Source organism: Xyrauchen texanus, chromosome 22, assembly GCF_025860055.1.
Source record: "Xyrauchen texanus isolate HMW12.3.18 chromosome 22, RBS_HiC_50CHRs, whole genome shotgun sequence".
In the NCBI taxonomy this organism is placed as follows: Eukaryota; Metazoa; Chordata; class Actinopteri; order Cypriniformes; family Catostomidae; genus Xyrauchen; species Xyrauchen texanus.
In genome coordinates this window covers 28,142,093-28,156,701 of record NC_068297.1, presented here as the reverse complement: position 1 = coordinate 28,156,701, position 14,609 = coordinate 28,142,093, and the positions used below count along the sequence as shown (strand labels likewise).

At 40.5% G+C, this 14,609-nt stretch overlaps 1 protein-coding gene across 3 annotated transcripts in view; it reads left to right on the top strand.

Annotated features, from left to right (window-relative positions):
• The window catches only part of LOC127662855 (sodium/potassium/calcium exchanger 4-like), a 64,535-nt gene that overhangs the window by 43,470 nt on the left and 6,456 nt on the right, over positions 1-14,609 (top strand). The window contains exons 5-16 of one of the 3 annotated variants that reach the window (XM_052154231.1): positions 407-491; positions 586-689; positions 1,098-1,172; positions 1,786-1,811; positions 1,908-1,961; positions 2,294-2,382; positions 4,800-4,969; positions 6,629-6,776; positions 11,886-12,052; positions 12,290-12,404; positions 12,512-12,624; positions 12,720-12,785. In XM_052154231.1, the coding sequence (XP_052010191.1) occupies positions 407-491; positions 586-689; positions 1,098-1,172; positions 1,786-1,811; positions 1,908-1,961; positions 2,294-2,382; positions 4,800-4,969; positions 6,629-6,776; positions 11,886-12,052; positions 12,290-12,404; positions 12,512-12,624; positions 12,720-12,785 (1,212 nt within the window). Of the gene's footprint in view, positions 1-406; positions 492-585; positions 690-1,097; positions 1,173-1,785; positions 1,812-1,907; positions 1,962-2,293; positions 2,440-4,799; positions 4,970-6,628; positions 6,777-11,885; positions 12,053-12,289; positions 12,405-12,511; positions 12,625-12,719; positions 12,786-14,609 lie in introns of all 3 variants that reach the window. The other 2 variants (XM_052154230.1, XM_052154229.1) reach the window with 2 other exon arrangements.

Sequence of the window (14,609 nt, the reverse complement as noted above, 5' to 3'; positions counted from 1 at the left end):
GGTAAGCTGTTTTGCATTGTTATAGAAACATCAGGAGTTTTCTAAGTGTAAATTAGGCTGCTGGAGCATTCAGTGTCAGATCAAGTTTTGAAAAGTAGTGCTGCGTTCCATTCAACTCTAAGTCGGATTTTCAACTTCCTACTAGGAAACGTGCAATGGAATGCATTCTGAAGTAAGAATTACAACTTGTAATTAACAAAAATAAAAGCATATGAGTTTGAAATAAGGGTGTGAGTAAATACTGATTTGTTTTTATTTTTTGGCATACTTTTCCTTTAAGACTAATCATTCAGACAACACACCAATGTAATTTTTGCACATCTCTAGACTCTGTTTAGACACTAAAGTGAGTTTTTTTGGGCCTCTGTCACCCTGTGTGAATCTGTATGTTCCTTCCATCCATCAGAAACTGCACATGAGTGAAGATGTAGCAGGAGCGACCTTCATGGCAGCCGGAAGCTCCGCTCCTGAGCTGTTTGCTTCTATAATTGGTGAGCCACACATATAGTAAAGGTGTTTGAACATGCATTAGTCATGTGTCAACAGATGCCGGTGATTTACAACTCTCTCGCTCATTGTCTGCAGGTGTATTTATTACACATGGAGATGTAGGGGTGGGCACCATTGTAGGCTCAGCTGTGTTTAACATCCTGTGCATCATCGGTGTCTGTGGGATATTCGCTGGACAGGTGAGTCACTCTCTGAGGTCTTTTTACAGCTTGACTCAATCTGAGCTGCTGTCAACTCATGACCTTTCAAGTTTTTTTGGAGCATTACAGTGCGAGTTGTTTTCTCATTTCAAAGAGTGGATATTTAAAACTGTGAAATTTTAACGGTAAAATATTGTGTAAATTAAAAAGTTCTTCCCACATACTGGAGTTGGTGAATAATTACTTTAATTACAGTATTGGTATTAAAGCATAAACAAACATTTTTATAAACAAATTGCTGTTTGTTTGTTTTTTTGTCTTTTATTTTGTTTGCGGCTTATAGCATGACTTGCGTGCACAGGGACATGAGACACATTCTCAACAAGAGAAATTAGTTTATTTTGTTGAGTGCTGTTTGTTTGCTTAGCTCTCCTCTTTCCCCACAAGGTTGTTTATCTGACCAAGTTTTCCGTGTTCAGAGACTCCATCTACTACATTTTTTCTGTGGTCGCGCTTATTGCAGTAAGTGTCATTCGGTGTGTGATGTATTGTGATTTTATGCAACAGATAGTTCAGGTCCTCAAATCTGATTGGACAAGCGTCAATGATTCATCATTCATTTTGATTTAATTCACTGATTCTTTCACTCGTTGAGGGAGTCATTCAATCATTTACTTAACTGATTCGTTCACCACAGAAACAATTGAAGTGAACGAGATTGATTCATTTAAAACGGATTCATTTATGAATGAGAACACCAGTTCAAAACTATTTTTTAATGCTTTGGTTGCTGGTGGAGAGAAATGCACAAACAAATTGGCAATTTTTTTTATCTGAAATGTAAGTCATTTACTTGTTTATTGAGCTGTTATAAAAGCTGTATCACACGAGCAAGAGTGCTGTTGTTCCATAAATCTGCACAGCTGTATTTCAGTCACAGGCACAAGCTATGTGTTTGAACATCATATTCACATCATAGCTGTTACTATATTGTGCCTTTTAGCATGGCTGGAATGTGGAATTGGCCAATCCAGGACCAGAACTATCTGTTTTTTGTTTTTAAAGTATTCCTCTTCATCTAGTTCTTTTAATCATTCAATGAAAATGTACTCCTCCTCTGTATATTTTATTCCAGTTTATTTATGATGGGAAGATTGTGTGGTAAGTAAGCCTCTCTCTGAGTTACTGTAAATTATCCTGATTGGTTTAAGGCAGAGATCAAGTTCTAATTGGCTGTCACCACTGCTGTTCCTGCAGGTGGGAGAGTCTGGTGCTGATCATCATGTATGTTGGCTACATCATCATCATGAAGTGAGTCCTCTTTCATTGTGTGTACTCGCATATCCAAATACATGCTCAGACAATCATGCAGTAAACAGTATTTGTGATGAGAAATTCACAAATTCATTCATCCTTGTTCTGCGTAGAACATAAAAATAATGCATGGTATGTAGAAGTCCCTGTAACATTTACATAGTAAAACTGTGGTGAAATATGGAAGCTGAAGATACGTTGTCACAATTAATAAGAACTGTATGGCAATAACATGCATTAAATAAAATGTAAAATAATACGACTCGTGAGGCCGCCAGGTGATCTTGCGTGATTAATGTTCAGGTTTTTTCATTTGTTTTCCTTTTAAGGTTTAACTCTAGCATGCAAAACTACTTTGCTGGGAAGGAGGATAAGAGTGTCGCCAATGGTAATACGGTCATCAGCGAGATGGAAGATGGTAATGCATATTATCAGCAGTTTTGGGATGATCCATCCTGGCCGTTACTTAGTCGAGGTAAGGGTAACTAGACAGGCTTCCTCACGGGCTAACAACTAACTCTACTTGTAATCAAACACTTTGCCTCTAAAAAGCCATGTCTTTTAATAATTTCTTTTTTTTGTTTTTTCCTCTCTAAATGAACGCCACTCTGCCATCTCTTTTTCTGCTGTTTAAGAAACCTACGGCAACAGCACGCTCTCTGAAAGCATAGCCACCTGACATCTCTTATGAGAGGCTGACACTTTACTTTCCTTCTGTGTGACTGTGGTGCACTTTCTTTTTCAGAGCGCACCCCTTGTTTGTCCTGTAGTGCAGCTCTAACCGTTGTGCTGCGTGGTGCTCTGTCACACCCCCCCTGCTGAAGCCTGTCTGTTTAGCCTTACTAAATCTGCCCTGGCTCCTGTCTTATCCTGCAGTGCTCTGTGTGTGGATGTTCACATCTTATCTGGTATCTGTCACTGTGTGTGCATAAGGTTTCTATACATTATACTGTATAGTGAGGTTTAGTGAAGAAATCTCTCCACGGCAAAGGCAGGTGAAAAACTGATAAGTTAAAAGAATAGAAATAAGCTGTCATGATTTACCCCCCTAATATACTGGTCTGTCTTATCAATAGAACACAGTTGATAGTGACACAATTTAAAGCTTGAAAAAGGACCCAAAAGTATCTAAAGGTAGTTCATATTTCAAGTCTTCTGAAGGCATTTGATATGTGTTGGTGGGAAAAAAATGCTAAATGTAAATTTAATTTTCAGTAAAAATCTTGACTTCTGTTAAGTTTGTGCGCAGTTGCTTGCATGTTCACCTGAGAACTCGTGTTTAGCTTTTGAAAGTCATATGGGTTTGGAACGACATGAGGGTGAGTGAATTATGAAAATTTAAATTTAAGCAGTGAACTCATCCTGTTGCGTCCTGTAATAATGTTAAGGGTTTCATTGCATGTCAGTGTTGTGTGTGTGTTGATTGTGAATGACAGTATCCAGAGGGGTGCAGCGTTAGGCCTACAGTGTTTCCCAGCAGGAATCAGACTCTTATTAAATGACATGAGCTTTAAATGAAATCTGTCACATATGCTTTGGCTTTTCAGTGTGTTTGTCTGTGTGTGTTCATGCTGGTGTTTTGTGTGCATGCTAATATCAGTATTTTTATCTTGTTTTCCATTTAAAAGTATCAGCTTATGCTTAAAACAAGATTAATTGACTTGAAAAGCAAATTTGCATATTTTGAAGTTTGTTATTTGAGGGGCTTTCTCAGCTAATATTTGTACAGTATATGTGATTAATTCAATTATTGCCATGTCTTTTAATTAGTTTGACATTTTAAGACATATTTTCAGAGAATATCTTGAGTTAGGTTTATTTTTCATACCACATTGCCATCGTTTTAAGCATAAATCCAATAATGTTTAAATAAGATTAGTGCTTAAAACAAGAAAAAGTAAGAAAAATTAATTTTAAAGGGATGGTTCACCAAAAAATGAAAATTATCTCATCAATTACTCACTTTCTTTCTACTGCAAAACACAAAGATTTTTAAAAGAAAATTTCAGCTCTGTAGGTCCTCACAATGCAAGTGAATGGTGACCAGTCTAAAAGTAATTGAAGTCTCCAGTGATTACATGCATGTCCTCTGAAGTGATGTGATATGGTGTGGGTGAAGAACAGGAATCTTTAAAGTAGATTTTTACTTTAAATCTACACTTTCACTTACACATACACATTCTGGTGTAGAAGTGACTTTCATTTTCACATTAAGCCACCTACTGGTTGGGTCTGATCAAAGGTGGAGATGGACTTCAGTATTGATCTGTTTTTCACACACACCCATCATATTGCTTTAGAAGACATTGATTTATCCACCGGAGTCATGGATTACTTTTATGCCTACTTTGTCATTTTTGGACCTTCTGATTTCTGGTCACCATTCACTTGCATTGTATGGACCTACAGAGCTGAGATACTCTTCTAAAAATCTTCATTTTTGTTCTGCAGAAGAAAGTCATACGCATTAGGAATGGCATAAGGTGAGTAAATTATGAGAGAATTTTTACTTTTGGGTGAACTATTCCTTTAATCAACAATAAATGCTATTGTATTTATTGTAAACAAGTCTTACACTTTTTTTTATTAAGTAAATGTATCTTATTTTAAGTATGTTTCGATATTTTTACTGAAAAACAAGAACATTTTGATTAGGAAATTACTTTAGTTTGCAGTGCAATTGTTGTAGTTATTGGGATCTTTTTTTTGTTCTCAAGGTTGGTTTGACAGGTGTGCGTTTTGTGAATGTGAGCACTTGTACAGTATGTATGTGATTGAGTGTGAATGCCATGTGAAGATGCACTTACCACCTCTGTTTTTCATACATGTTCATAGTAAAGCCTAGTAAAACATGCACTCGGGTGTCTGTGGTGAGGGTGGATGAGATGATAAATTCTAGTCCTCCGCACTATCGCTTCCCTGAAGCCGGCCTGAGGGTCATGATCACCAACCACTTTGGGCCCAAGACACGTCTGCGTATGGCAAGCCGCCTCATCATAAACGAGGTAGGAACATCACTCTCTACACAAGGACAAGGAACAAAAACTTTTCTAAGAAAAAGAAACTATAAGCCATCCATTTGGATGCACATTACATGTGTTGTTCCAACCCCATATGGCTTTCTTTCATTGAACACAAAAGAAAATGTTAGACACAATGACAGCATGACACCATTCACCTTGTGAACAATCAATTCTGATTGATAAAATCAAGACCAATCCAATTTGTTTTTGTTGAGTATTCTGTTTCACATGGATATTATATATTGCAGAAGTAAAATGTGTTGCAAACTGCATTCTCATAGTATTCAACTGATGTGCAGTCGCAGATGTGTGTATACCAACTATTTTACAATGGGTTTGAATGTGGTTTATGCACTCAGAATTCAGAATCCACACTATCTGTTTTATAAAAGCATATATAGCACTGTGAACCCAGAGATGAACCCACTGTGAACCCAGACAAACCTGAGTTCAGAAGAGCTTATGGACCACCCTTTGTTGGCTTCCTTAGCGCTGCAGAGTTCTCACACCAGGCACCCCAGTTCTGAGTGTGAGACTTAGTAAACAGTTTCTATAAATACAGTATCCACTCTCTGGCATTCAAAGAATGGTGTTCTTCCCCAGCCTCAAAGACTGCCAAGGAATCTGATAGAGACATGCCAGCTAGCTAGGAGAGAAATGAGCCTGGGAGGGGGCCTGGGTGGCTCCGCAAGTAAAGACACTGACTACCACACCTGGAGTCGCAAGTTCGAATCCAGGGCGCACTGGGTGACTCCAGTCAGGCTTGCTAAGCAACCAATTGGCCCAGTGACTAGGGTAGGTAGAGCCACGTTGGGGTAACCTTCTTCTCGTGGTCACTATAATGTGGTTCTCATTCTCGGTGGGGTGCGTGGTGAGGTGTGTGTGGATGCCACGGAGAATAGCATGAGCCTCCACATGTGCTAGGTCTCCACGGCAACATGCTCAACAAGCCACGTGATAAGATGCCAGACTAAGTAATGTAATGTAAGACTGTCTCAGACATGGAGGCAACTGATATTCGTCCTCTGCCACCCGGATTGAGTCACTACGCCACCATGAGGACCTTTAGTACATTTGGAATTGGACATACCAAATTGGGGAGAAAAGGGGAGAAAATCCACACAAAAGGGAAAAAATGAAATGAGCCTGGGAGTGGTGTTGATTTAATCATGGATAATCTTAAAGGTCACGGAAGGTTGTCAATCTTGTTGCATTTAAAAATATAGTTGAAAACCGATGTCTCCGATACTCTCACGATATCTGCCATTGGTCGGACAACAGATTGTCCCACCCCAAACTTACACCACTGGTTGTGCCTGTGTTGCTATGTTGGGCTAGTCAGGAACCACAAACAAATAGCAATGTTTTTAAAACGCCACAATGTTCACGCTTCAGGAAAATTTACCTAAAAATGGTGCATATTTTACAATGTAGAACTGGTCATGTAAATTTAAATTATGACAGTTTGTGGTGCAAGAAACCTTTTAAAAACAATATATATAATGTACTTCGGTGAAAAATATTTGATACAAAAGTGTAATATGGTTTCAATATATCTTCATTAAAAAGACTTGTGTAAGTTGATTTAATAGTGAATTTTGAAGCAGTTTTTAAGCTTTACTATTTGCTCTATGCATACAGCAGCAGCGGCTAATGAAGACTGCTAATGGTGTGGACGCAGTGCTGGTTGCTGATAAGACAACTGACACTATGGAAAATGGCAATGTAATGGAGGACAAGCTCACTGAGGAGCCGGAGAATGAGATATCATCTCCCTTCAGCCTTCCTGGTAAGATGATTTGACTTTTTCTCACATTTGAGAAAAACACAGTATTTAGCCTCATGCTGTGACTGATGCCATTTGACATCACTCAACTCAATGTATTTTGACTGTTTTAGATAAGTTTTTATCTGTTCTTATGCCGTGTCCTAGCCAGCAGTGTGTCCATGGTAATGGGAAAAGGTGGACATTTTAAAATGGACTGGATAAGTCATGGAATATAAGTTTTTGAAGTTATGGAAAAAAATTATGGACATTTCTATGGTAAATATACATTTTTCAAGTTATGAAACTTTATTATCTGCTCTAAAATATTTAATCGGCAAGAAATGTTTCTATAAATTGGGATCTCTGTAAAAATTATTTTTAAAAATGCTTATCCAGTCCTCACAAATGAATGAAAACATTATGGAATGACCAATACATCTATTATCCAAAGCGTGTGAAACCATGAACGCTCTGTTTATGACTGTAAATTCGGTTCCCTGAAAGGAGGGTGAAGCCCTTTACAATCATGCAAATCTATTGGCTGATGGCACTTTGCGCTCTGCCCTGAAGTGCGGAAATAATCCAAAGCACAATGCAATTTCAACTGAAGGGAAGAGAGAGCATCTCTCAAACCCTTAACAGCGAGAATTCGGTAGTGCAGCAAGCAGACGCAGCATCTCGTTCCCTCCTTTCAGAAAACCAAGGTAACAGTCGTAACCAGAGCACGCTCCCTTTCAAGTCGGTCACTTTGACACTGCATCAGTTTCTGATGCTATAGGGAATCTATACCATTGTGCTTTCTACTGATTGAAAACACATCCTGTGCTACTAACCAATAGGGTAGAAAGCGCAGACACAAACTGCTTCATACTGAAAAATAGGAAGAAAGGAGAGCTGAAATACCCCACAAAGAGGTAGAAGTCAACAATGAAACTAACCATTGGTTAGTGAAGCATTGAATACAAAAACATACACAAGTATATGACAATAACCACACTCACAGCAGGTAAAGCAATAATGGGCAGAGACTGATAATGGCAAAAAAAGCTACTAGACATGCATAATAAATGGTGCCGAGCGGACACAAAGAAATCAACTCTCAATCAACTCTTGCAGCCAACATCTGAGAAGAGAGAGCGAAAGAATCCATGATTTAGAATCTGGCGAAGGTGTTGGGGGAAGGCCAGCTTACTGCCAAACAGATGTCCTGCAAGGACAACACTCACCCAAGCCCAGGATGAATTCAGTACAGTGTGAAATTCTTTGAACACCCTCCAAAGCAAACAAAGAGCTGCTCTGACTCATACGATCAACATACATGCACAGTGCCCTCACAGGGTAGGGCGACTGCGATTACTGTGCCTCGTCACAGATGCTCTACACCAGGAAGTGCTTGCTCTTTTCCCAGTTGACCTGAAGCACGAAGTCCCTGTGCGCACACAATAGAACTCGCGAGTGAGCTAGGATCAGCCGAGATAATCTAGGATGCGAATGTCCTTCACCCTTAGTGGGACCGGGGCAGCCTCTGCAACTTTGGTAAAGATATAAGGAGACAGGGAAAGACCAAAAGGGAGGACCTTGTACTGATATACTCATCCATCGAAGGCAAACCAAACCATCTGTTGGGAGTGGTGGTGGCTAAAGCACAGAGCTGTTAATCAGAAGGTCACAGGTTCTGACCCCACGGCCACCACCATTGTGTCCTTGAGCAAGGCACTTAACTCCAGGTTGTTCCGGGGGGATTGTGCCTGTAATACTTGCACTGTAAGTCGCTTTGGATAAAAGCGTCTGCCAAATGCATAAATGTAAATGTAAATCTGGTGAGCTAGATCGCGCAGCCGAGACTGATCATCCCGATGAGCCAGCCTCTGCACTGATGACACCAGGGAGATGATTGATTTCATCATGACTGGGGTGGGTGGTTTGTGGCGAAGCAGGGCAGTGAGGAAACTGCTCCTTTACTGACTAACTAGGTGCTGGGGCCCAGAAGGCACCCGGTGATGTTGTGAGGGTACTTGCCTTGTGGTGTTCCAGGGGCAGGAGTGGAGCCCATATGCTTACCTGGGTCAGGCCAGTCAGAGTCAGAAACCTTGTCCCTGGGTCACCTGTCCTAGGGCCTCTTCGAAACCTGTCCAGGGTTCTTGGCAGCCAGTTGACAAGCAGGTGGTGCTGCATTCCTGCCTCTTTTCAGAGGCTGGGCTCCGATGGTGGGGGGGCCGGGGCCGATGCCACAGAAGGACGGCCTCGGCGAGAGGCTTGTAGGCGATTGAGTCACGCAGGATGTTTAATGGCCTCTGTCTGCTTCATCGTCGAGAACACTGTTGAAACCTCCAAAGAGCCCCCCTTGGGAGATGTGCACAAGAAGGTGGACCTTCTCTGCGTCGCACATCTCTGCCAGGTTGAGCTACAGGTGTTGCTCTTGGACAATTAAAGTGGACATTTTCCAACCCAGGGTCACCTGTCCTAGGGCCTCTTCGAAACCTGTCCAGGGTTCTTGGCAGCAAGTTGACAAGCAGGTGGTGCTGCATTCCTGCAGGAGGATCTTTTCAGAGGCTGGGCTCCGATGGTGGGCGTGCACCTCAACTTTTGTCACCCGTAGAGCGAGGTCGGTCATGGTGCACAGTTCCTGCATGAGACCTGGGTCGGTCCTAGCCTCGTGCAGGTCTTTAAGCGCCTTGGCCTGGTGAATCTGAAGGATGGGAATGGTGTGCAGGGCGGTGGCGGCCTGACCCGTGGTGTTGTAAGCCTTTGCCACTAACGATGAAGAAAACGGGACTGGGGAAGCTTTACATATTCCTTGGCCGCTCTGCTATCGAGGACGAGCTTGCGAAGCGTGTACGGGTGGAAAAAGGCACCTTCCACGACTTTGCAAGCTCCTCGTGCACTTCCGGGAAGAAGGGCACCAGGGCGGGCGCAGCCAACCAAACATCCAGTGCCCCGAGCACTCACAGCTGGTTGGGTTCCACTCAAGCCAATGTTTGCAGCCGCCCGGGCAAGCATGGCTGCCAGATCAGCATCTGCTCCTTCCTGAGCTCTACTGCCCGAGAGCAGGTGCTTGGTAGACTCGTCCGCTTCTGAAAGCAGGAGCCCACCCTCTGATACAGCAACTGACAACTCATCCTTGTCGCGAGCCGCAAACGAGACATTAAATCCACCCTGAGGCGGACCGCCTGTCTAGCTCGTGAACATCGTGCTGGGGGATGGGAGGTCTGCGGGAACTGAGCCGGAAGTAGTAAGTAATCCACTCGGTGTGAAGAGGTGCACTATCAACAACAAAGCGTATTTTCTAGTGTCCAGAAAGGAGAGATGTGGAGCGCCAAGCGCCATCTGCCAATAGTTTGACATTATTTGACAGCACTTCAGAGATCATCACTCCTGGGACAAGCTTCCCATAGCATCAGCAACTGAGGTAGCGTTGATATGACCAACTTAAAAGAGAATTTTATAGGTAAAAGCAATGAGTCTGAGGGGCAGATTCACTAAACAACAGTGCCACTTTTGCACGTGGTATTTCAGCGCATATTCACTAACCACCCGCAATTAAATTTAGTGGGCACAATCAATGCTAAAATTGAGTCACTGTCATTCCTTTCCGCACAAACACGCCTCCTTTCTATGTAATTTAGGCTCATTAAAAGATTGCACATCATTCACAAAACTCCTGTGCAGGGATGTAATTTGCCCTGCACAAATTACATCGCCCTATTACTGCCAAAAAAAAAAAAGTAGGCGGTAATTTAATTTTTTTTAAAGAACGGTTCATATTAGCAGCAAATAATCAAATAACCATGAAATAGAGAAGAGCATTATAACCTGGCATATATCTAGATGTGGGCGATTCTCCATTTTGTGGGCACATTTGCTCACAAAAGTCGCAAGTTCGAATCCAGGGTGTGCTGAGTGACTCCAGCCAGGTATCCTAAGCAACCAAATTGGCCTGGTTGCTTGGTAGGTTAGAGTCACATGGTGTAACCTCCATGTGGTCACAATTAGTGGTTCTCACTTTCAATGGGGCACTTGGTAAGTTGTGCATGGATCGCGGAGAGTAGCATGAGTCTCCACATGCAGAGTCTCCGTGGATGTGTCATGCACAGTGAGCCACGTAATGAGATGCGCGGATTGACTGTCTTAGAAGCGGAAGCATTTGAGACTTTTCCTCCCACCCGGATTGAGGTGAGTAACTGCACCACCACGAGGACCTACTAATTAGTGGGAATTGGAAATTCCAAATTGGGAGAAAAAGGGATAAAAAAAAAAATGGTATGGTCTGATTGCCTATATTTTAACGATTCAGGGATATTGCAGTTTTAAATTGAAATGTCTTTTCAGTTTAGTTTCTTGTTTTCACTCTACATTTTCACACTTTTTTATTATTTTGAGTTTTAGTATATTTTTTTATTTCGTTTTAGGATTTCAGGGCTGATGTAATCGTGTGTGTGTGTGTGTGTGTCATTTTAAATGTTAAATGCTGTTCTCTTGTCTGTCTGTCATCTAGTGGCAATTTTATGTTTGGTGAAGGCTGGTTGTATGTTTTATAATGTACTTTGTAATTTATTTATTTTTTTTTTTATAAAATAAAAAATCATGGATTTATTTTAGTTTGTTTTTTCCAATTATGTTACAGCGTAAATGCTTTTTATTTATGTTTCAGTAAACAAAATGGTTTTAATTTTATTTATTTTTTTCATTTTTGATGAGAATAAAACTGATTCTTACAGTATTTTGCTTTTGGAGTGTACATAAAAAAATTATTGAAGCTTGAAACTTGTCACATTGCCTGGTTAGGACACAGTGTAATCTATGAGCTCAATGCATTGGTTATTCAGTTCAGAGTACAGCAGTATTGTGATACAATTTTATGCAAATCACATGATAAATCTCTTTGAATGGATCTCTTTTTGGGGGGATTTAACCATTCATTGACTTTATTTAGAATGGCTGTAATGCATTGTATGCAAAGTTTTCTTATGAGCTATGGTTTCATCCAAGCGATTGTGCTGGGCTGCCCACCCAGTGAACTCCTAAATCACCATAAATAACAGGATTGGCTGGTCATGTGAATGGCATGAACAAAAAAAGAAGCTTTTGGTAGAGCTATAATTGGTGATCTGCTGTACTCAATGACTGTAGGGGGCTGTATGGATAGAGTCAAGCTTTTCATCTCCTGGCCTATTTTGGTTCTGCTATATTTCACCGTGCCCAACTGTGCCAAGCCACGCTGGGAGCACCTCTTCATGTTGTCCTTCTTCCTCTCTACACTGTGGATTGCCATCTTCTCCTACTTCATGGTGTGGATGGTGAGTCTGTGTGTGTATGTACGCACAGTTTGTACTACAAACATGAATGATACCTCAAATTATGCGGCTTGTTGAGAGGTAAGATATTACCTCCTAATCAATCAGACTTATTTTTTTAAAAAACAATTCTTTGACTTTTTGCTGATTGTAAGTCATACTGCTTTCATGCATGATACATCACTGTTGCAGCAGCACATGCATTTCATTGAAACTCTTATGTGGATTTGCTATGCGCAGGTCACAATCGTTGGATATACACTTGGAATCCCAGATGTTATAATGGGTATCACTTTCCTGGCTGCTGGCACCAGTGTTCCAGATTGCATAGCAAGTCTTATTGTTGCACGGCAAGGTACAGCTCTCTTTTTGTAATTTTCCTTGCTTTCCTATGCTGTCTGATGTCTCATTCATTTTTTAGATGACTTTTCCAACTCTGGCTTCATGTCTTTGTGTGTTCAGGCCTGGGGGACATGGCTGTCTCCAACACGATTGGCAGTAATGTCTTTGATATCCTGGTTGGACTCGGCGTTCCCTGGGGCATCCAGACAATGGCTGTCAACTACGGCTCTGTGGTTTCTGTCATTTTCTCACTTCTCACACATGCACATACACGCACACACATAAACCTACAACGGCAGTGAAATTACTTTTTTTTTTGTTTCCCCAGATTCAGATCAACAGTAGAGGATTGGTTTACTCTGTGGTGCTGCTACTGGGCTCGGTGGCTTTAACTGTGAGCAAACATCTTAAGAACAATTTACCTTAAAGGTCCGTGTATCTTTTGGTCATTTGATTTTCCTTTTAGAATCGGGTATTAAAAAACAAAAAACAAGTGGCTATTTGATTTAAAATACAACCATTAAAATACAAAGCATTTCTCTTTTTCAGTGTCAAAAAGGGATGTGATATTTTAAAAATAATTTGAGTTTAATTTTCTATTTCGGATAACAAAAAATAAAATTACTTTAGAAACAGAAATGAAAAAAGGACTGTTTGTTCATATTCCGAGTGGTCATTTACGTGACGAGCACCAATGAGGACGGAGCTGTGTGGAAAAAAATTAAAAAGTACGTGCTATGTAATTGAGCGTGATCATAGAGCGTGATACATGGACATGGAGCAATACGTTATAACCACCAGCCACAACAGCAGCACACAGCTATATATATCTGAATAACAGGAGGAGCCAACCAACTATTAACTTAACGCTGCTATTTATTATTAGTTTTTCCAGTGGGTTGTCACAAACACTAGAGACAAGAAATCTTTAATACATTTTTATGAATTATGGTTTTGGTAAATCAGAAGAAATAAACAGAACAATGCATGTACATGAGAGAGAATACATTTAATTTAAACCAGTACGGTCAAAACAATATACCAAAAGACAGTCTGTAAAGTAACCAATAGAAAAAAATGACAATAAACATAAAAAAAACTTAGCAGATTGTAGATGCGTGATTAATTAGGCAAGTATGGAATCACTACCATGAAATTTTGAAATGGTCAATGTTTAGGACGATGGCCATATCCCTTCGATGTTGAAGAGAAAATCCACTCATACAAAAAAATTGAAAGTCACCCTACAACTGCTCTTCAATTACTCCAAAAAAATAAAATAAAAGATCGTGGTAAATCTGGATATTTAATAATCCACAAGGCAGTTGCAGTGAGAACAATCCATTGGGGGAAACCATTTGATATTCACATATGTATTGCCTTTGCAACTACATTTAAAAATTCAAGATGACCACACATAAAACAAGATTTAAACAGTCCATATGATTGAACTGGAAACAAAGTTTCTCAATAAGGACTCCTTTGAGTTTTGCTTGAGGTGTAAGGATAATCCCATGCTTCCCTCTTCCAAACAAACTGACGACTTCTATCATACATGCCAGATTATATACTAGGGGTTTTAGCGCACAAGCGCCCCCTAGTGATGAGTATGATACGAAATACAAATGTAACTAAGACTGTTACAACGTTGTTTTCCAAAACAATAAAAGAGTCTCTCTCAGGGATGAAGACATGACAGCAGAAAAACTAAGTTGCATTTTCCAGGTTCAGTTCACCTATGCGGCAGCCATAAAAGGCAAACATGCCACACACAAAAATCATACAAATATTTTAGTGAGGCTAGCCTAACGTTAACCCCATTAAAGTTAGTGGAGGTGTTGTCTAACTTTAGTGGACAGTCAGAAGTCTGCCTCGTCGTGGATTATCCCTTAACGTTACATACTCTATATGTAACGTTATCTAATCATTTAGAGATTTAGCATTTGAAGAATTTAACCTCTCAGTAGTCACTGGAAAATATCCTGGAAAATGCAACTTAGTTTTTCTGCAGTCATGTCTTCCCTGAGAGAGACGCTTTTATTGTTTCGGAAAACAACGTATTGCTCAATGTACATGTATCACGCTCTGATCACGCTCAATTACACAGCACGTACTTTTTTCTTTTTTTCTACACAGCTCCGTCCTCATTGGCGCTCTTGTCACGTAAATTACCACATCCGGTCTCGGAATATGAAAAAACGGTCCTTTTATTTTTTGT